The sequence below is a fragment of the Thermobia domestica genome, chromosome 7 (genome assembly GCF_964235325.1).
Source record: "Thermobia domestica chromosome 7, izTheDome1.hap1.1, whole genome shotgun sequence".
NCBI classification, from domain to species: Eukaryota; Metazoa; Arthropoda; class Insecta; order Zygentoma; family Lepismatidae; genus Thermobia; species Thermobia domestica.
In genome coordinates, this window is record NC_137460.1 from 57,800,990 (window position 1) to 57,824,773 (window position 23,784).

A 23,784-nucleotide genomic window follows, 5' to 3' on the forward strand; every position below is an offset into this window, starting at 1 on the left:
GCTTTATGCAATGTTACTCCATTAATTACATATTTGCTCACGTAGTATTGGGTTTTGTTAGTATATGATATGTATTTAGTTTCCTCACAATTTATTTTCAATAAGTTACTTTTACACCATGTACTAACAGTATCTAGATCTTCCTGTAGTAAGTAGTTATCATACTCACTATTTACTATTCTAAATAATTTTAAATCATCGGCATACAACACAATATTTGAGTATTTAATTTTCTCAGGCAAATCATTAATAAATATTGAAAAAAGAAGGGGTCCCAGAGGAGATCCCTGAGGTATGCCACTCTTTATATAACGTAACTAGAGGTTATTTGACCAATTTTTACTTTAAACGTTCTGTTTGCTAGATAGCTTACAAACCATAATAATAAAATGAAATCTTAGTTCAATGATCCGTGATTATGCCGTTTAGGCTAAGCATGATGATGATTACGGCAAGTGAATGATAGAAAAATTGGTGTAATGAGAATGTGGGGGGAAACAGGAGTAACCCGAGAAAATCCACGGACACGATATTGTCCACCACAAAATTTCTTAGCGAGGATTGAACCAGAGACCCCACGCACCAGAGCTAATCATAAAATTTACTCTTGAACCTAACTGTACTAATTGTTCATAAACATGTCAGCTTCAAAATAACTCTTATGCTGTGACATTACACTTCAAAAATCTGTTAATATCTAACGCAATATATAAGCAAAATTTATGAGAATCTTACGAATATAAAATAGCATTTGGTATGTTCATTCATCTTTATGTTATTACTATAATATACCATTTAGCAAAAATTTAATTAAACATACAACAAAACATATCACTTCAACCTACCGCATGAATCATATCCATTAACAGCGCTTCCTGCTCCGGCCTCATTAACAATGTTTCCAGCTCAAACTGAATAGTTTGTCGCGCCATCTCCAACTAGGAATTACCAGATTACGAGACAAAAATTAGATGCTAAATAAAATATTACATTTCTATTGAATTTTTACCAACATACTACAATTACACACCATGATTTAAAAAAAAAAAAAAAGTTATACAACCCATGAAAGGATCTAAGTCTCCTTCCAGACACTATTAGTTTATTTACAGAATTTTTATGCACATTACTGTACCAGAGAGTTAACTTCCATTGTCAGTTACGCACACTACATTTGAGACATTTAGACCATACATTATACGACAGAAACAAACGGACATGATAACACATCGTCGCATATCTGGAAATCTTTTATATCACATTATCGTTTGTACTAACTATAACACATTAACCAATAAACGCAACTCAATACACAAACGGTTATTCGAATGACCCACATCGCTAACAATGAAAATCTCGTAATAATAAATAAATAGCAGCTACACAGTTTTATTTCTACGGCATTTGTACATTTCTGGAAACATTTAGTAATACACAGACCACACTTCATACTCTTTCTCTACAAGTCTGTAAAACTACTTACAAACATTCTGTGTCACCATACGCAATACATACATATATATAGGTTACATACATATTTACATAAAAAAAGAGTTGCTTCCTCTTTTTCTAATTAAATTTTTACACAAAATGGCATTCATATGATACAATTACGCTTCGTGTTAAGTTATAAGTTTTAGCGACAGGTCTAACCTTTAACAGTTGAGACTCAGATTTAGTGTGGCGTGGTGAGTTTGTTGTGTTCAAGCAAGAGCCCTGTTCTGTGATGTACTGAAAACTGCAATGGCAAATAAGCACACAACAGAGCAGCGTGAAAAAATGCTTCAATTTCAGTGAAAACACGATAAAGATACAATCGAAGTGCAGAAAGATTTTCGTGCCGTTTTCTGACACGCCTTTACCAACAAAACAACTGTGGAAACTGAAAAAGAAATTTGAAATAAGGGGAAATGTTGCCATTGTACTGAGATCTGGACAAGAGACAACTGATCGCCCCAGCATTTGTAAAAGGTAATGGAGAATTGAGGACATTTGCTAGTGGACGCTCTAGAATACATATTTATACATTAAAAATAAACATTGACCTTGTATCCAGAAAAAAAATATATTTCTTCTTGTTATATAATTTCGACTCTCTCTGGAGTCTTCCTAAGTAACTTCTCTCTTGCTACTATTTTTTTTCTTTCTTTGAATTATTTGCCCACGTAGAGGACATTCTTGAAACATCAGAATCTGCTTTAAAAAAAAAAAAAAAAAAAAAAAAAAAAACGCTGTTGCTTGTAGATCCTCACAAATTTTTATTTATGGACATCTATTCTTGAAAATTGAATCTTAAGCTACCAACATATATACATACACACACACACACACACACATATATATATATATATATATATATATATATATATATATATATATATATATATATAAATATGCCACTAAGATGCGAAACTATTTACATCTGTTTGAACAAATAAGTTCTTTCAACACAACAGCTCCAAGTGAATCCTATTTACATATATAAAAAAAATATTTTCCACCTATACACTCATTTTGCTGAAAGAACATAAAAAATCTTCTCCTCTGTGAAATTTTGTGATATATCCTCTATTAATTTTGAAAATTAATATTTAAACTCTATGTTTAAAATACTCTTTTCGAAAATCACTTAACGTCAATTACTTTGCTTTTTCCAGTAGTCTGAGCTTCGAAAAGAAAATTTGTTTGTGCCTCCGAGATCCAACAACACTTTGAGAAGAATGAAAAATGTCCTCTACGTAGATGAATAATTATGAAAAGAAACGGCAGAAGAGAAAAGTTACTGGCGCCAGAAAAGAGACGATCTAATAAATCACTGGTATTAAGCATACCTAAAAATAAGTTTAAAATAATAATAATAATAACCTACCTCTTGAACAGATATTTGTGGTCGTAGCACTATTTCTCCTAAAATATGTACCACATGATCCAGCCCTCTACTGTCAGCTGAAGCTGCATATATTATCGTATCTCTGAAATAAAAAGAAAAAATAAATAATGAAATTACGTAAGAGCAACAGGCGCATTGTAGAAAAATAATTTTGCGGATAACCGCTACAGAGAAAAATGTAAAAAGAACGGATAAAACTATGTGACTCTATGACATCGACCACATGTGGTGGTGCTATCCGTAATGTCTTTCATAATTACTAATTAATTCATTAATTAATTAATAAAGATATTACTTGATCAGAATTCTCTCTATATTTAAATACAGATCCTGGAATTTCGTTTAATTCAGAAGCAACAGTGGCAATATTATCGTTACCACTGTTACAAGACATAGGATAACCGCGCTGGTGGTCGTCATTTTAAGGGGAAGAAAATTACTCTTTTGGCTCTAATCGTGGATCTTTCAGAGCTGTACCATAGTTGAAAAGACTCACTGGTACATCTCTACGTGACCATCTAGTTAGAGTCGAATAACCGTCAAAAAAAAAAAAAAAAACTATACTTCCTGCACTGCACTAGTAGTCGCCGGCCAAAAATCGAAAAGATCTAATAGTAGTCACGGTTTTGTACTAGAAGTCGTCACTCACATAACGTCACAGTTCATTCAAAAGTTAAGTGTACATTACTTTAAGCACTTAAGAATGAATACAAAAACGTTTTTACATATTTTTTTAAAAAAGTTTTTTGTGTGATAATTACACTTATTACAAAATGTAACAAAAAGAAATATTTCTACTTTTTTTTTTAAGCTGTCAAATCTAATAAAACAAGTATATCATCTTGTTGATTGACCGTTAACATTTATGGCAGTATTTTTCTGGTTTATTTGTTGATTTTTTCATGGAAAATCTTCAAATTCCTCCAAACATGCAGGATGTGAATTACGGCCAGGGATGAGGGGGAAAATCCCCCACTGGAAAGCTTTTATCCCTGGCTGGAAGTCAGAAAAAAAAATTCCCAGGGGTAATACTATTTTCCTCTCCTACCCTCAGTTACATTTCTTACATCATTCAAATTCTTAAATTCAATGTGTTAAACGTAAATCCATTTGTACATTGTTAATAGAAAATTCATGGTAAGAGGTAATTTTAACTCATAGCCACACACTTAACTCTAATATCTTGTGAAGTAGTGTATGAGATTGGTAGGATCTTTTAATACTAACTGACAACTGATTGTAGATCTGCGCGACGCGAATGTGAACATCTAACGAGTGAAGACTGGTGTACGTTGTATCATTGTACTGTGTACTTCCGATATTTTTGTTGTCAGCAGGGTTGGTACGATTATGTCAAGTTGGTTTAAACGTTTTTTTTTTTTTATTTTTTATCCTCCCCTGGAAAAATCGCCTAATTCGCACCCTGCAAACATGCATTATCAATGGAACCCTGCAAGGGGATCGAGTCTCTTTTGCTGTACTCAAATTCATCCAATTTCCTTGTTCATCTTCTAGTCCTCGTCTTCATACTTTTCCTGCTTCACTTTTTCCGGCTCTTGTTTTTTCTTCCTCCTTTCTTCGGTCCTCATTTTGTTTTCATTAGCTTTACGTTTCTGTTGTGCTTTCGATGCATAAAGCTTCCTCCACGACTAGGAAGTAATCACGCTGGAAAGCTGTTCTATTCCTCTTCCCTTTTTCTTTGATGGAACTGATTCAAAGAAGAATAGGGATCCTTTAAAGAGTCTTGGAACTTTAAAACATTTTGCATTTGTTGATGTCTATGGAGCTGAAGAGCTAGTCTCTCCGGGGGTGGTGTTTGGAGTTAGGTCGGTAGGATTGAGACAATGTAGGTCTTCCAGGAACACCACTAATGCATCTCTCATTTTCATGCTCTATGGATTCTCCTCCTTCTTCTACTTCTATTGTTGTGAAGCTTTCGTCTGAATCCTCGTGCGCCAGATAATTTAAACTGTATTGTTTATCTTCCGTTATATATCAAACATGATTTATCTTCAATACATTCTCCCTATGTACCGGTATTCGATCGTTTCAACTGAGTATTTTCCTCTCCTCTAGTTTTTTAACAACTTTCAGGCAATCATTGATGGTTTATGGACAGAAAAATCAATGTTATTATCTAACGAAAAATTAATTTTTATAAATCTTCTGATTAATTTTGATAGCCTAAGGTTCCCACGGCATTATTTCGCAAGCCCTAAAACCGCTCTACTTGATACCTTTCAGCTGAAATACCATTTCTAGAGAATGGGATGGTCAATGTTATCTAGTCTTCATTCATTTCTGCCATATTAACTTCAACACCTAGAAAACAGCCACGTCCACAGACTGAATGAGATTAGCTGTATTCGAGTCAAGAGCTACAAGAACGATATTTTTTTTTTAATAGAAAAACTATTATTTTTTTAATAGAAAAAATTCGCCTATCTAAAGCGTTAGATGAGACAAGTGTTCATTAATGAAGAGTAACACAGGAAGAACAATCTTTATTTGATGGGATACATTAGCTACAAAGTCGTACAACAGAGATGTTTACACGTTCTCTGATCTATTGTACTTATCCTCCACGTCGATGGGATACTTTCTGCTAGGGTTGGCAAAAACCATAGTTTTTATTTATAAAACAAAGAAAAACTTTTTTTTTTAATAAAAACCTGCTTTTTTTGGTTTAAACTAGGTTTTTTTGGTTTAAATAATTTGCTCTATGTATTTATATCACATATCGATAGAAATAAGTTTGTTTCGTCTTGGTGTTATTATGCAACAACCGGGTTATGTTGGAAGAGGCCACATACGCTTAAAGCGGAATCCAAACCGCTTCTCGGTTTACATCCGAGAGAAACTGTCCTCCGTTTGAACTCGAAACCGGAACTAATTAGCCACAAATGCGATACGTCTGCCGACTCACGAAGGACTCCTGATAAAAATACGTTGTACTCATCTTTACATACTTGTTAATATAATTGTCGAGAGTCATTTGAGAAGGACAAAAAGATAAAACAGCTGCGCAAGTGAAACCATTATACTGAATTACATATGGACAATTTCAAAATACTGGAGAGTACAGAAGAACTAATTTAGTCCAAGTAAGTTCACTACGACTTTTATTAGTCCAAGTTAAAGAAATACAACGACTTAATTTGCATTATCACTAAGAAAAGTGAATAAAGATACGAATTATTTTAGTCCGCTTTGGCTCTGACCCATTTATACATAAAAAGATACCAAAGATACTTCTGATTTCAATAAATGTCGCTCGTGGGGTTTGTATGACCCCTCCCCCAAAGTACTGCATTTCGATGGTTTCTTTTTATCAATAGTAAACATTATTAAAACGAAACAATATTTAGAATGTTTCTTTGATTGCAACTGCATAACAATAATAATAAACTATAACAAATCACAAAAGAAACATTCATAAACTTATAAAACAACGAAAGTTGCTTTTGTAGTATAATCTCTCTGAATAATGAATGAGGAATGTAGATCTGAATATAATACGAATAACTTACGGGAGTGAAACGTGATAACCCAGAAATATATATTCGTATTCATCACGATTTTACTAACACTTACACTTTTACGAACATTTTTAGTTTTTTGGTTTAAACCAGCCAATCCTGCTTTCTGCTATATCAGCAAGTATTCTACCATTTGAAAACTATCACGAGGAGAAAGGGGAGGGGACTTACCCTCGGTGTTGACTGTGATCAGAAGAGTCAAACATTCTTTTTCACCCACATTGACAGTTTGACAGACATATTTTTCGGCTTTTGCGACTAAAATTCTGACAAATATTCAAAGAACACAACTTGCCCAGGTTTCTAATTGTGCCGGGGGTTACTGAACCTCAAGAAATAGTAAATTTTCTGCCACCTTCAATGATAAAAACCCTAGGAACCACGTCCATCCTGATGTACAGTCCGCAGCAAAAAACCTGCAACATGAGCATGTAAGTTCATTGTGAAACTACGTCTAACAGCGCAAAGAATCAACATAAAGCCAAGTGACACAAATTACGAGAGTTCAAACGTCGGCGTCCTCAACTGCACACTTATTTTGGAGCAAAAGACTTCGTCGTTTCATATTAAACTTACATGCTCATGTTGCAGGTTTTTTTGCTGCGGATTGTTCCATCAGATGACTTAGTTTTTACGAACTTTCATTATTTTTTGGGGACTAACCACGACTTGTTTTTTAGACAAGTAAAACCCTGCCCTGCTCATAGCATGAATCTATTGAACGAGTAGTTCTTCACAATCCTTCTTCAACGTAGGTTCTGGACCAATCGTCGTTGATTCCAGAATTTTTACGAACCCATGTCTTTGAGACTGTCTCGAGGAACATTATGCTTTTCAGCAAATAATGAAATGAAAAATTTCAGTTGAACGTCCCACGATCATGCAGTTTAGATTAAAGAAGACGATGATTAAGGCAAGTGAATGATGATGGAAGAATTGGTAGCATGAGAAATCAGGAGGAAACGGGAATACTCCGAGAAAACTCACGGACACGATGTTGTCTATCAAACTAACTTGACCGGGTATCGAACCACGGACCCCATGCACCAGAGGTAAGCGTTCTACCACTGAGCCACCGTGCCTGGTATGTGTCTCATGTTTTCCTTTAAATGCTAATGCTAAAAAAATATTGTAGAATTGTGAAAATACATCTTTACAGAATAATGCTCAAGTAAAGCAGTCGCAGCTATTCATCAAAGTAACCAAAGTTATCTCCCTATGATTTCCGAATTATTTCCAGATACAATAGTCTGCATAATGACAGTTCTACTATATAGCTTTGCTTCTTGACCATATTTACTGAGCGAGACACGAGGACAAGGAATGGATCCATATATATAAACTAAATCAACAGAAAAGAATGTGCAAATATATTTTATCACTTAAAATCATTATCAGAGAGTAAAGGATATTCTTCAGGATGTAAACAGATCTGATAAGATATTTACATAGTACATGTAAATGCCTATCACTGAAGTCACATACTTCTAACACAAAGTACAAAGAATGAGAATTAACACAAACATGTAAGATTAATCTGAAGACTGATCACCCTAGCTCTGAAATACGAAATAATAGTAATAATAATAATAATAATAATAATAATAATAATAATAATAATAATAGTAATAATAATAGTAATAATAATAATAAAGTAAAAGCCTAAATGCTAGATTTTATGTCTTTAAAATATAAAGGTCCAAAGACTATTCCCAGAGGTGATATTAGTTTAAGCATCTTAAGATCCATCTTTAAGCCTCTAACACGCTCTTGTCTTTATTGTTTTACAATTCACCAAAAACGTTCACACTGACACACACAATATATATCCACACTAAGGAATTTCGAGATATGAACATTGTAATATAACAACTGCAACCCCCAGCCCTTTTCCTCCCATTCCAGAAGAAATACCAAAACACGCTGAAACACATGTTTAATTATTTTAAATGAAAAGTTGAAATACAGTCGAGTCTCTACTATCTGATCTAACGTGATGGAGGAGCAGACCAGAAAAAAAAAAAAAAAAAGCCACAAAGGTCAGAGTTCTATAATTACTAAATTCCTAACCCACCGATACCTTTAAAAGCTCACTTCTATGACAAAGCCCTTTGTTATTTATATTTCTAACTTCTCAGTCCAGCCCAATACTTAATAAATGTTTGTTATATAATGTACTGTACATTTTAAAAATATACATTATAGAAAAGGGAATTCATGAAAAAAAAAAAATAATATTATACTCATTTTAAGATAAATTATATAATGTCTAAGCTAACTGAAGAAAGCAAAATGGTGTACACTGTACAGTATGAATACATATAATTTTAAAATAAGCGGAACATTAACATAGGTTTATTTTTTTTTAAAAAAATGAATTATACTTATGTAGTCTTCATTGATAAATGATTAGACAATTATGGAAAGGTAAACCTAGTGCCTAAGATAAAAGAATCAAAATTTAGTTTCTAATTTTTGTAAAAGTCTCTGACAGATAACTGGTCCTCCTCGACAGTGTCGCGTTTTTATGAAGATGGTGAAAGCAAAGTAGATTCAAAAGATTATTCGTTGTATTACGGATCTTTTTCTCTCCCCCCTTTTTTATTTATTTATTTATTTATTACTAGGCCGGATAGTCGAGAGTCTGCTGTAACAAATTTCTGACGTGTCACTACGGATGTAATGAAGTCTGTCATTGTCAGCATGGATAATGTTTCTGTTGACCAATTCCGGTCGTTTCTTTTAAACTACTACGTGCACTCGCGGTAATTACCGACAGTGCAAGTCCGAGTCTATCGTTCTACCCGGCAGCAGCAGTTTGTGATACACAATGCCCTTTCAATCCTTCCAAACACACAGCATAACCTTCCTAACCGATAGTGTGGGCTTTGCCACAGCTTGTGGATCTGCTTCTCCCATCAACTACAATCTTTTTAGCACATTGTTGTTGTAGGTTATCCACTTTTCATCATCCGTGATTAACAGTTTCAGAAATAACTCGAGTTCGTTACGTTTCAGGAAAGATTCGTATATAGAAATTCGATCCAGAAAATTTTTTCGGTCAGATCATGTAGCTCCAAACATCGAGCTTCTCTTTCTAGTCAGCTTTCTCTGAATGTTCTAACACTGTTTGGTAACAAATAGATGTTTAGATTATTAACAATGTCATGATTGCTTACATGCCGGTTTTGCTCGACTTTCACCAGAATATCATCCACTTTTCCTGTTATGCAGTGGGCAGGTTTTTTTGCTGCGGATTGTTCCATCAGATGACTTAGTTTTTACGAACTTTCATTATTTTTTGGGGACTAACCACGACTTGTTTTTTAGACAAGTAAAACCCTGCCCTGCTCATAGCATGAATCTATTGAACGAGTAGTTCTTCACAATCCTTCTTCAACGTAGGTTCTGGACCAATCGTCGTTGATTCCAGAATTTTTACGAACCCATGTCTTTGAGACTGTCTCGAGGAACATTATGCTTTTCAGCAAATAATGAAATGAAAAATTTCAGTTGAACGTCCCACGATCATGCAGTTTAGATTAAAGAAGACGATGATTAAGGCAAGTGAATGATGATGGAAGAATTGGTAGCATGAGAAATCAGGAGGAAACGGGAATACTCCGAGAAAACTCACGGACACCATGTTGTCTATCAAACTAACTTGACCGGGTATCGAACCACGGCCGGGTATCGAATGTTTTGGTTGCCCACTGCAAGTAGCATTTTGGACATCGGGATTCCCAGAACGTTCAACTAGGCGGACTGAAGCTATACTGTTGCTTTTGATAACGTATCTTGTCCATAAACAGCACAAATTTCTTCACAAGCCTGTGTACGAGCATTTGCGTCTTTATCAAAATAAATCTGAAAAATTTAGGACGGTTTCGCGGAAAGTTCACTCATCTTGATGACGCAATATCTTACGTCTCATGATAAAAACTTCAACATTTTTTGAATTTAACTGTCAGCTGTCGAATGACGTTAAGCCTAACCCGCTGCGGCCCATATACTCTAAGATTTGGGACAGTACCTGCTTTCAAACCCCATTTCACCCCATTCCACATCGAATTTCCAAACAGCCTTACGTCACAAATCCAAATTTCACGGACGGAACGGAATACACTGTTTCATAGATCTGTTATAAAAAATACTGAAAATTGTTGATAAATGTCACTGCTATTGCAAGAAAAATAAGCTTGACATTTTATCTGTTATACTCACTGTTACACGTACATAATGTATAGGCCTATTAAATAAGATCACTAAGCTTGTTTGACACGGGTCCAACTTTAAGAAAACACCTAGGCATCGTTTAGCTGCATATTTGTTATAGTGTAATGACATTAATGAAACAGCAATGCGTACCTAAGGAAGGTATACTAATTATACGTATGTCTGTCTGTCTGTATATATATATATATATCAGGAATTGATTTGGTCAACTTTTATTTCTATTTAAAGTTTAAAGTAAGATTCAAGTAGATTTGAAAATTTTTACCTTGATGATTGACAGTCACAAATTCCACCATGCTTCTCTAGCTCGTACAGAATTTTGTCCCTATCCGGATAATCAGTAGTTGACTGTATTAAAATATAAATAAAATCTGTATATAATAAAACAATATTAGCATAAAAAATTAAAAAGAAACGAGATAGTATGCTTATTATCATGCAATGTATTTGTAATATTTTGCAAAATAAATACATTTTAAAAACACAATAAAATCGATAAAAATGTGACAATAGATCGTGTCAGAATATGTTCCATTATCTAACTGGTCAAGGTAGGTTTGATCTTTATTATTATTGCTTATTAGTTTATTTTTATCTTATAGCCTAGTTCCTTACGTTTTAAACTGAACGGTTGCTAATAAAGAAAATTCAAGGGGAAATTAACCTTCCAATCTGAATTTTCATTCAATTTGCACCTAAAACGTATAACATCAAGGGTGAGCAACGCGTCGACTAGTGAGCGGTAGCCAATGGCTGTCTGTATTGATAACTGTTATTGCTTTATGACTGCCTCAAGGGAATAGTGAACACATAAGTAGATCACCAGTGATTTCTGAAATAAGTAGCACTCTTAATTCTATAAAAGTTGGCCACCGCCTGATGTATATGATATAAAGGAAAAGAGATTGATTTCTCTCTTCTTAATACTTATGGCTCTCCACTGTTTGCTCATTTACACTTAAAATATATTTTGTTTGGATTTGGACTGATTTGTTTAATGTCCCATTTCATCACACAGGCTATACGAGACGGGGTCTACTGTTTCAAGTGAGATTGGAATCACTACTCGAATTTGTATTTGTATCCGAGACGAGCAATTCCATCGGAAATCGTAAATGGAATTGTGTGTGTTAGCCAGCCACCCACGAGAAGGAATGAAAAATATGCTTTATGTCCGGGTTTCTCAACCCATGGTAGGCAAGCCAATGTTGGTTGCATTAATAATTAACATGCTTTGGTGATACTCCAGTAGAAAATGGTGAGAACTTCTGCTTTATGTAAAAGCCTCTATATATAAGTATTCGATTACAGTTTATACTAAAACTAAAATTACACTGTCATTGCTCTCTGTAATACTCAAGATCTAGGGGTACAAGGTTCTCGGATACTCCTGTATAGTGTTACATTATCCTCCCAATGATACCTCTACGCTGCGAGATAATTGATTCACCAGCAATGTATGGGTATCGTTAAAACAAATACGCAATGTAATACATTTATAATTACAAAATAATATTTGTTTCAACAACTCGTACAAAAATGTATGAAGTAATATAATGCTATTACAACGCATATTAAAAAGCACAAATAATACAGAACTTATTTATATAAATAGAAACTTCTTACTCCTAACATTCATTAAAGTCTGTTACTACATATAGTTTCACGCCATAACTCACTCCTTCGTCAGTGAAATTGGTAAAATCTCGTTGCTAGACGAATTACATACTGAAGAAATTTTCTTTGTGACTAATCCTGAACACTAACTGCAAAGGGCTTGATTTTTTCGTAAGATTTAAGTCTTCACAGATAATGCGTTGAGTTAAACAATTCTATTCTTGTTTTAGATATTTCAATACGAAGAACAGATAAAGAACTCCTAGCAAGGATATTCACTTAAGCAAAATGCCAATTCTTGAACAAACTGATTGTAAAACATCTTGAAGGAATATGGTAATTTCGGAGCAATTAAATGTGACAAATCAGAAAACGAAATAATGCTCTGATTATTTACGTTTTTTTTTTCTTTTCTTTCTTCTAAATTCATAATTATGCTGTCATATCTCTTGTAGAATTTTCTTTATCAAAGTTGGATTTTTGATTCCGATGAAACGATTGAAAAATACCCCTATCTATTTAACATGAACACTTGTGTAAAATCTTTATATTTCCAATATGTTCATTACATTTTTGTACGTGTCTTGGTAGACCTCAAGTAGCAGATCCTCTCCTTTCGTAATAGACTTTACTAGTTAGACTGATGAAAGAGCGAGTTCTGTCTTGAGATTCAGTAACAGATTTTAACGGACGTTAGAGATAAGAGCTTTTTATATCTTTGAATATTTATTATGCATCCAAAAGTATCAGAAAGTAAGCATAGAACTTACATTAAAAGCCAGCTTCTCAAGAAAATGAGATATTCCACTAGGATAGGCTACTTCGTATCTTGACCCTGAATCGATAACAACTGTAAAAGAAAAAGAAAAATTCAGTGGTCAAATATAATAATGATAACAATAGAATAGATCAGAGACCAACCCTAATTTATTGGTTGGTTGGTTAATTGATTGAGAGTTTAACGTACCTTTCCAGCAAAGAGACTATGAGATGTGGATCTACAACTCAAAGTGGGATCCGAATCAAATGGACTTCCACGCCAAAGTAAAGCTCATCATGTAACCACGGCGAAGCATATTTATTAAATTAGATATCTTATATTTATTGAACTAAAAGTGGTGTTTTTTCTTGCTATTTATTTATAAGTTTTCAAGGGACACCGTAGTACAGTGGTTAGAGAGCTGAACTCACGTCCGCATAGTCCAGGGTTCGATTCCCGGCCGGTGATTCCCAATTTTCGGTGTCCACTCACCGTTGTGGCAAACTGGGGAGTCATGTGAATAAAAGACGTGACGGCCATTTGATCTAGAGAGCTCCTGATACGCCTGAAAGAGAGAAAGTGACGAAGCACGCTGACCACATGTTCGTTGCTAGAAGGGACGTAGTTCAGCCGATCGCTAACAGATGGAGCTGGAGTGGCTCAGGCCTACAAACGCCAAATGGTTTGATATGTGTAAGTTTTCTCACGAAAATAGAACTCCATATTTTAACCTTCCTTAAATAATAGCAAAATATATTATTTATTTTATTACGCAATTTACATTTTTTTTAAAAAATAAAGTTCCTTGCAGGCCCTACTATACTTCTACCTTCTAGCACAAGGAAGTTTTTTCTAACGTCCCACCATTATGCGCCGAGACTAAGGGACACGGTTATGATGATGCGATGAATGGAATGACAAACATGAAAGAACTATGAGAAACCTACGCACACGGTATTTGTCCACCACAAAGCTCCCTTGACGGGAGCTGGTATCGAATCAGGGACCCTAGACGACAGCGTTTAAGAAAGGTATTCGATATTAGAAAAAATGAAATGAAATATTTAAGTTTTACGCCCCACGGAGATGCCGGCTAGGCTAAAGAAGACAGTGATTATGAGAAATGAATGAAATGATGGAATGAAGAAAGTGGGAGGAAACGTGAGAACCCCGCGAAAAACCAAGCATACGGCGTTTGTTCACCACAAAGTTCACTTGGCGCGAGCTGGGGTCAAACCAGGGACCACATGCATCAGAGGTGAACGCTCTACCACTAAGCCACCGCGTATTAAATATTAGACTCAGAATTTTGTACTAAGGATATGATTATCCAACAATTTAAATTTAGAAGTTTATTCAACCTGAATTTTGCATTTTCCGAACGGTTTCTTATAGTAGCTTTCGAATTAACAAATTTTCAATTCAATTCATGAAAATCTGTTGTAAATAATTCGTTCCTGAAATATATTAGATAGCTGCCTCGAATTCTACTAATTAAAAACTTCAAGTTTCAATATGTAAAGAAACTATAAACCCACATTCGTTATGTTCTATATTTCATATTTATAAATAATTTCAGTGGCTTTTCTCTCTTCCCGGCAATACTGACAAAAATTGAATAACGAAAACAAAAATGTGTGATAGGAACCACTTGAAGCTACAAGAAGGATTTTTTACAAATCTATGATGATAATATGTATTGATTTAGACAAAGAAAAAGTGTCCCATTCATTTCATTTTCCCTTTTTACCTTCTGTAATATTTCTAACTGCCTAATATATCGTTTCTGACAAAGAGGAAAGAGAAAAAAACCTGCTTAGATTATTAGCTATAAAAATAATGTAAAAAAAAAAAAAAAAAAGTAGTAGTAATATAATCATAGCTATCTTAGAACGAAAAAAACTGCTGTTAGCTTCAGTTTGAGAAGGCTTCCAACACTCACAAGTATTTCCTACAGTCGGGCGCAAAGGTGAGGAAGAACGATTTCTAACTGAGAAGTAAAGGGTCCAAATGGATGAACCGAGTTGCGAGATGAGACTTAGTGTGTCTGATACAGGATGTAAAAATATATACATATGCAAAGTTATAGCGGATAAGCGCCATAAGAAACTGAGGAGAGGGTCAAAGTTGGTGGGAGAAAGGCTATGCTGTTATTGAAATAAATCAAACTGATGAATCATGAAAATAGTGGAAGATAGACAATGCAAACAGTAGTAGTTTCACGTATTGACAAAAGTACAGTGGACAGAGTAGATCACGAATCGCCGTCACCATCTCGAAATCCGTCATTTTGAAACTTTTTTTTTTTTTTTTTTTAACTTCAAATAGAAAGGTAGTCATGTGATATATCACTTAAAGCCAACCTGTTCTCAAAAAGTCAATTATGAGCTTTAGTGATCGTTATCTGTATTTATTTGGAAGCTTTAGGATCAGCTTTAAAGTTATTTACGAAAATCTAGGAGACTGATATTCGTATGTTGAAAGTTTGGATTATCACGAAAACACATGTAAGTTAAACGTATCCACAAGCCAAGAAAACTAACAGTGAAATGTAATATTCAACAGTGAAATTTTATAATAATAATGTAAAAATATACAATTTGAATATCAAATTTCACTGTTAGTTTTCTTGGCTTGTGGATACGTTTAACTTACATGTGTTTTCGTGATAATCCAAACTTTCAACATACGAGTATCAGTCTCCTAGTTTTTCGTAAATAACTATAAAGATGACCTAAATCTTGCAATCAAGTACAGGTAACGATTACTAAAGTTCATAATTGACTTATTGAGAACATGCTTGCCTTAACTGATATATCACATGACTATCTTTCCATGTGAAAAATACTACAGATTTCAAAATGGCGGCGGAGGTTCGTGATTTACTCTGCCCATTCTTCTTTTGTCAATATGTGAAACTACCACTGTTTGCATTGTCTATCTTTTACTATTTCCATGATTCAACAGTTTATTTGATGTATTTCAATAACATATAGCATAGCCCTTACCCACCAACTTTGAGCCCCTCCCCCTCAGTTTCTTATTGTTTAGCCGCTATAACTTTGCACATATACATATTTTCACATCCTCTATCAGGTGCACTATGTCTCATCCCGCAACTCGATTCATCCATTTGAACTCTTTACTTGTGATGAGAATTTTTACTATATGTAATTTATCAAGTTATACTAAATTGTTACATGTTCTTAATCAGCTGACACTTCACTGGAGAATTAAAAAGGCAGCCTTTTCTACGCGACAGTATGCCAATTGTCGTCAGGGTCCCTTTCAGCATCGATATTATATGACACATAGACCTACAGTTTAAGAATGAAATCCCAATCACCGTAATGTGTTCAAACGTCAATGTTCTCCCAGCGGAAATCGAACCCGGGACTCTGTGTAATAAGACTAGCGAAGAGGCCCTTTGCACAGGGCTTGAATCCAATAATGGTTTCTTATGTAAGTTTCCGTACACCTGAAGCCCAGAATTTAAATGAAATATTTTGTCACGATAAGAGAAATGTTTGTAGTAGGCGTGTTTCATATTTAAGATGGAAACTTCTGAAGCTGAATATGATACCAATACACTATACATTTAAATATTTAGAAATTTAGAACTTTTATCTAAACTTACCTCCTACAGTGCAGAATTGACCAAAACGATTTTCAGAAGCTACTCTCAGACCGTTGGGTAGCGTCGTGACCTCTGTTATTTGTGATTCATCTTTCACTGAAGCATATACAGCTTTGGGAAGGCCAGGAAGCTGTTGAGACAATGGAGGCTGGAACCCTGTTCCTGTGTGGCCACCTCCTCCGGCACTCTGAGTCGCGAAGCTACATCTTTGCCATGGATTCAGTGCAAGCTTCTTCCTGGAACCACTGTGGGATAAGCAGAAGATATGTTACATAACAAATTAAACAACAAGGCAGCAGTCAGAAATGAGAGAGTGACAAACAAGGAAAAAAAATTCTTACAACATATTCAAAAGGTCTTTAGAACAGCAATCTGAATTTTTATTACATTCAGCTTTTCACCTTTTCATTTGACTTTTACCTCCAAAATCAACGATAAGGACACCATATTGCACTGATCGAATTCATCTGATCCTGATCATATTTGGCATGATTGTAAACCTTGACCGACCTTTGCTTTCTAGCGAAGGACGGTGTTTTATGACTATGCATAAGTTTTACTAGCTGCGTTCATTAATTTCAGTTAAAAAAAAATGGCTATGCTAAATGCAAGTGAATGTAAAAAAAAGAAAAGAAAGAAAGAAAACATGATTGGTAAAAGGAAATAGAAGTTGGAGGAATCAGGGTAATGATGTTTACCACAAGTTCACAAATATTACTTGGATCAAACTAGAGTCTCTTACACAGAGAAAACTACTTTAACTTAGCTCTCAATAATGGACACTTCCACAGTCGAACACATGTTCAGGATGCAAAAATTCCGGTCACTAATGGTGACTAGAAATTTAGAGCTGGCGACAAGTATTCAGTGGGAATAGTTTCTGCCTAAACTCTCAGAGCTGTGCAGTTTCTGTTTCGCACGAAAATAATTGTCACTGAGTGAGGGAAAACACGGAATGCGAAGTCTTCCCAACGAACATGGAAAGTGAAGTTTTCACGACGTTGTGATTCGCTTCTCTTTCCTACCCCCAATCAAAATGGTTTGCCTCCTGCGTGATGTAATCTCTTTGTCAAACCAAAGGCCGCGGGGGTACCTCTCTTAATTGGTACGTGAGATATACTGGCAACCATCATTTTTGGATTGAGGAGTGCGTCTGACTTTGAAATTTTGCACCCTGCATATTACTGACAAAAATTTACGTATTTTCACTCAACAGAACTCCCCCTTTTATGGACACGGACAACTCTTCTTCCCCGTAACGTTTTACTAATCTCTTCATAACGGACAGGAATTATTCTCAGTTCATATATATTTATTACAGAAAATACTTCCTGCAATTTGAAAACAAATCTGTGATAGAATATAATACCCAGAATTGTCACAATTAAATAAACTGTTGAACCACGACACAAAACCACTAAAGCTAGATTTAAAAACCCCTTTTCTCTATCCAAATTACGTTTTCAGTATTTAATAACTATATAGCATATTCTCATTGCGTAAGTTTTAATTTTAGTACAATCAGTGTGTGAATTCGAGGATGAAAATTACCAAATGTGCAGTCAGTATGTTTGCAGCCCATACAAACACATCTCACAGCGCTTTTTTTAAATATATATATATATATATATATATATATATATATATATAAATGAATGTTCTCCCAGCTCATTCCCTATTCCACAACACTCCACCCAGTAATTCGAACACTCAGTACACTATTTCGATATTAGCATATATTTAAATTTATAGCTACCTAATGTGTATATACTGTATACTGCATACAATTATTGCATGAACTATGAGTAGTCTAAATATACGTAACCTCTCCGTTACGGACCCTTCTTAAGGTGGATCACTAGGTGTTCTCGGTGCTATGCTAAACGCTGCTTGAATAATGCCACGTTGCCAGGTAGCGTCTAGTGCTTACTGGTGCCAGATAATAAAAGAAGTAATCATGGAACTCTGCTTGGATACTTACTGGAGAAATTAGTTTTCGACCCTTACCGTAATTCACAACTAAGTTCCGCTTCTCGAACTGCAACGCTAGAATCCAGGAATTAAACGTACAAATTTGGCAACAACGCATTATGGCGTTCTGCGCAAGTTTCTTCTCAAAATCTATTTCCTTAAATGTAAATTAATATTTAAACAAAATGTGAAACATAACACGAAAAACGGTCAAACAATATATCTATTTCGTAATAAGATCGTTACTTTAAAATACTTTACACATACAAATAAACGTTTCATAAAACTGAGCACTTCTAGTAAGATCTAACAGCAAATGCCATCTTGTGTGCCCATTGTAAAACAAATCAAATATTTTCTTTTATTTGTTTCCTTTTTCGATATCAGAAGACACAATCAAATGAATCAGTGTCTTGTGTTGTAGCTGAAACATAACTTTATCTTATAGTACAATATTTATATTACGTAACGTTTCATTGTGTAGTAGTTAAGGGAATAAGCTAAAATAAGCACTGACTTACGGGTGGTGATCCACCTTAATTACGGACAAAGAGTCATGTCCCATTGGTGTCCGTTATTAAGAGGTTTCACTGTAACATCAACATCAAAGATAAGCTCTCTACCACAGGTGAGAACATATTCAGTTTGGTACCATTTTCCACAATGGTTGCGAGGTAATAAACAGTACGCTTGGACTGATATATACGTTTTCGCTATGCAAATGAAAAATAATTTTTGGCAAAGAAAGGCTTTGTAAAGATAATTTTTGAAAACTTAGAGCTAAATTCTGACAAAAACTAAATTTTTAAAGCATGGTTTCGTATTTATTTATTTACTTTTAGTTTAATGCTTAACAATTATGTTCTAAGACTAAGGGAAACGACGATGATGATAACGAATGAAACAATGGAATGAAGAGAGTGGGAGGAAACACGAGAACACAGAGAAAACCCACGGACACGGTGTTTGTCCACCACAAAGCTCAGAATTGTTACCCTGGTATGGCCGGACTTCAACATTTTTATAACCTGTGCGAAATTTCTGGAACCAATGAGTTGCTGTGCTGTATCATTAATAACAACACTCATATGACGATACTGAACTAACATTCACTTAACGGTCTTTAACTGCGAAACCATCCGCAAACTAATGATGTAATATATCGAGTACATCAAAAAGTCCGAGTTCATAGGCCAACTTCGTTATGTGTAAAGACATTTAAAAGTAGACAGAGAGGAAAGTTATTGGAAATAGATGTTTCTGAATTTAAATATTATTTTTTTTCGAATGGCACCAGTCGTTTAGATTTCACTTTGGTGACGCGTCATATGTTAAACAAAAAAAAAAAAAAAAAAAAAAGCAACGATGCCAGTTCAACAGGTTGTTTCCCTGAGGCCACACAAACAGCAAATCATTGTTGGAAAACGGATTTGAGGTGTTCTAAGTTCCCTCACATAACAATGTGAACGTTTCCTGTGTAATTACGTTCAGCTTGAACAGCCTGCTGAACTGGAAACAATCTTTTCATTTAATATAGGGCGCCTTACCAGTGTGAAGCGCAAACGGTAGGTGCTATTGGAAATATTCCAACATTATCAATTTTCGGAATGTTTCCCGTTCTATGACCAGTGAATATTAGTTCAATCTTGTCCCATGATTTCTGTAGAATTTAACAGTCGGAAAAAAATGAAATCTAAGTTTTTTTCCCACAGTTATACCGGCTATGCTAAAGGAGACAGTGATGAGAAATGAATGAAATGGTGCAATGAAGAAAGTGGGAGGAAACGAGAGAACCCCGAGGAAACCCAAGCACACTGTATTTCTCTCCACAAAGTTCACTTGGCGCGAGGTGGGATCGAACCAAGGATCCCATGCACCAGAGTCTTACTGCCGAATTATAAGTTGATCCCATTACTTATATTCTACAAAATGAACAAACAGAATATCATAAATCATATTCTTTAAAAAGCAACAAGCTGCGCTGACATGGATGTTAGGGGTACTTGAAAACGCAAGTTTTGACTTTTTGGGATGTTTTAAAATGTTAGAAATCTATTCAAAATAGACCTAAATTGTAAATGAGGGAAATTATGCTACTATATGTTCGTTTCTGGAGTTACAAAATATTGAAACATAAATCATCGATCCTCGGTGTTCGTTCAACGCTTCATTGTGCTGAACTAGATTCATCAAAATATTTTTTCAGGCATTGATTTCAATTACTTCTGATTACTTTTTTCCTTGATTTTAAGATTAGGAGCTTGTTCCCCTTCAAGTATATAATTTTATGAGCTGTACGTATTTTAAATTAATTTTAGTACTGCTTTTGGTGAGAGCAGTCCCAGGTTTGATTCCCGATGGGGACACTCTGTTGAAAAGGTCTAACGGTCTTCTCACGCAAATCACCCTAAGTGAAGAAGTTCTTCATTCCACTACGCAAATGTCAGGTTGATAGATAACATATAGGTCTCAGAGTGCTTTCTTCCTCACCCTAGCCCGGATAGTGTGCACGCCGAGAGACACCATCCCTCACACGTAACGAGCTTAAGGCCATAGACGCCGGTAATGCCCAGAAACGTAAATTTTTAGTTTTTAAAAATTGTTGTTGGGGTTAAAGGGGTTTGATTCCCCCCTATGTGTGTAGTTTAACGTGATTTCAATTTTTCATTCATTGTCTTCTGTGTTTTTCTACTTTGGCTTTCGTATCTTAATTTGCTTTTGTTTCCATACTGTCTAGCGTGTGCTCTTTTTAACAGTCCAGAAACGTTATTGCTGTGAATTTCTCCATTATTCTTTTATATATTGAATATTTCAGGTTTTGATAAATTTAGAACTGTGATACGATACGAAGTTGGTATGGTTCTCAATTTATTAGCAGTTAAAACATATGATGTAAACATCACATGTTTCAAATGCTAATAATAATTATACAAACATTACCAGTCCGAACCACATTGATTTCTAAAAGACTCGATTCCGGAGGAACGCGTTCTGGGCTAAATGCCAGAGAATAGGTCCAGAGATATCAAAAAAATATTAAAATTTACGGGAAAGAAATGGTGAATTGATTATTTATCGCAAAATTCACGCCAGTTAAACAACAAGTTTAATGTGGTATTTTGAAATGTGAAAAGCTACGTGTTGTTTGTATTATTTTGAATGAATATGCTGATGTCAAACTTAGGGTGTAACGAGGAAATTAGTTCCCGTATTCAAACAAGATGGCAGTTTCATGTGACCGGACGTAACATTTCGACTTTGAGTTTTATGAGAACGTATGTTGGTGAAAGAGTTATTACATTTTTAGGAGCGGAAAAAAGTGAGCACATGTAACTTTATTTATCAGAGTACTTTCTAGGCCTCTACCTAAAGGAGCCTAAAGGAGCCAGATTCCTAAAGACAGTGTCGGAATTTTACAAATTGTAAAGGTAAGTAATTGTAATGAAAATGTTAAGTAAAAGGAACTAACTAACGTAGTGTTTTTGGTGACAACCTTGTTTATGCGCATAACCACCATCACTCAAGCGCCTGCTCCCTATCAACACAACCCCTCGCTATCGTTCGGGCTCCACTTCTGCGATTCTGCTCTGACTCGGTTAGACAGCATTCGTACTTTTAGAGGCCACCTAGCACAGGTTGGTTTGTGGTTTTTACACTAATTTTTAAGGCATTCCGGATGCAGTATTCACATGCAAAACGGTAAAAACCTCTTAAAGTGACTATACACCGAGAAATTCTTGAGAAACACTTTCTAACGCAGTGACATTTAATTTCCTGAAAAATGACAAAATTTTAACGCTGTTTAAGTCTGAAAATTCTGGACCCACTCTGCGGCACAAAGGCCCTGGTTCCTGGTGATAATTAAGAAACTGTCCCAAGGAGAAAGTTTCTTAGGGATTGATTCATTGAGTAAAATGGCTACAGTAAAAAGTTGCGTAGTAACCTATGGAAGCGCGTACGTTGACATCTTTCACACTTTGTATCATTATGTATGAAAATAAGATTGATGGAACGCAATAAATTATTGAATTCCTCCGGTCTCAACTTCTTGATGAAACAAACCTTCTCCAGAAAGTATACCACGTAACAGTGAACAGAAGACAGTGGACTAATATTTTTATGATATTCATCATTCCATATTTGCGTGCCCTTTTAGGCAAGTCTTTACTTTAGGCAAGGCAGTGGCAATAACCAATTCATCTTAACCGGTTCCTGCAGTTACACTTCCCAAGAAGGGAAGACAGAAAACAACGTGCCCTGCGGGGCTCTAACCCGCCTTCACTCGCTGACGCTCACATGGCAATTTGTACTGACATAATATTACTGCCTTGCCCAAAGTAAAGAGTTACCCAGTTTTACTATATGGATGCATAGTATAAGTACTAATAGGAGTAGGAGTAGGGGTAGCAGGAGTAGGAACGGGTTAAGCCTCGTAATTGTTCGTTGGGTAGTTCTCGACATAAAATGGGCAAACTAAAGATCTCCCCAACTTTTTTCGTACGTTTTACTATCTGTGGATCCGTATAGTAAAACTGCACCCATATTTGCACCCGTATAAGAAAAAATACCCACTTGTTGGCGGACAGACACCAATAAAATAGAATTCTATTTTCACCAAAATACATATTTTTAACCATTATTATCTCGTGACATGCCGACTCTTACTTTGTATTGATTCATTTAACGAAAAAATACAATATTTATAATTATTATATAGTGGCATTCAGATTCTTAATCTACACATTACTTCAGAAATATTGTTAAAATAAAGTAAGACAATTATAAATTAGTTTAACACCCGGGAAGCATATATAATACATGCGTTTTATTATCGCTTGGGAAATACTCACGATTTTAACACGGATCCAGCAAAACTCTGCAATCTAACACGCACCACCATTCTTCTACAGCACAATTGTCTTTTACTTTTCTGGTCGTCTCAAAATTGCAACGAAAATACACGATGCGCTTACACCACAGACCGTAGAGTGAGTATTATAAGAGGCACCACTTCCTATACAACTAATGGAAATTCAAATTTCTCCCAGAATGCCACAAAACTGACTCTAGCGCCTCTACTGGTAGGAGTCGTAAGTCGCTTGCATCGTCTGCTTCTAGCGTTGTCTGCTACCAG

The 23,784-nt window shown here is 35.2% G+C and overlaps 1 protein-coding gene across 2 annotated transcripts in view; it reads right to left on the minus strand.

The window, feature by feature from the left end:
* Positions 1-23,784, minus strand: part of LOC145690135 (mitochondrial-processing peptidase subunit alpha) — a 57,149-nt gene that overhangs the window by 24,172 nt on the left and 9,193 nt on the right. The window contains exons 1-6 of one of the 2 annotated variants that reach the window (XM_081764727.1): positions 23,501-23,677; positions 16,680-16,924; positions 13,053-13,132; positions 10,931-11,013; positions 2,870-2,972; positions 846-938 (exon numbers count right to left, since the gene is read on the minus strand). In XM_081764727.1, the coding sequence (XP_081620853.1) occupies positions 846-938; positions 2,870-2,972; positions 10,931-11,013; positions 13,053-13,132; positions 16,680-16,924; positions 23,501-23,550 (654 nt within the window). In that variant the 5' untranslated portion in view covers positions 23,551-23,677. Of the gene's footprint in view, positions 1-845; positions 939-2,869; positions 2,973-10,930; positions 11,014-13,052; positions 13,133-16,679; positions 16,925-23,500; positions 23,678-23,784 lie in introns of those variants that run through there. The other variant, XM_081764728.1, reaches the window with a different exon arrangement.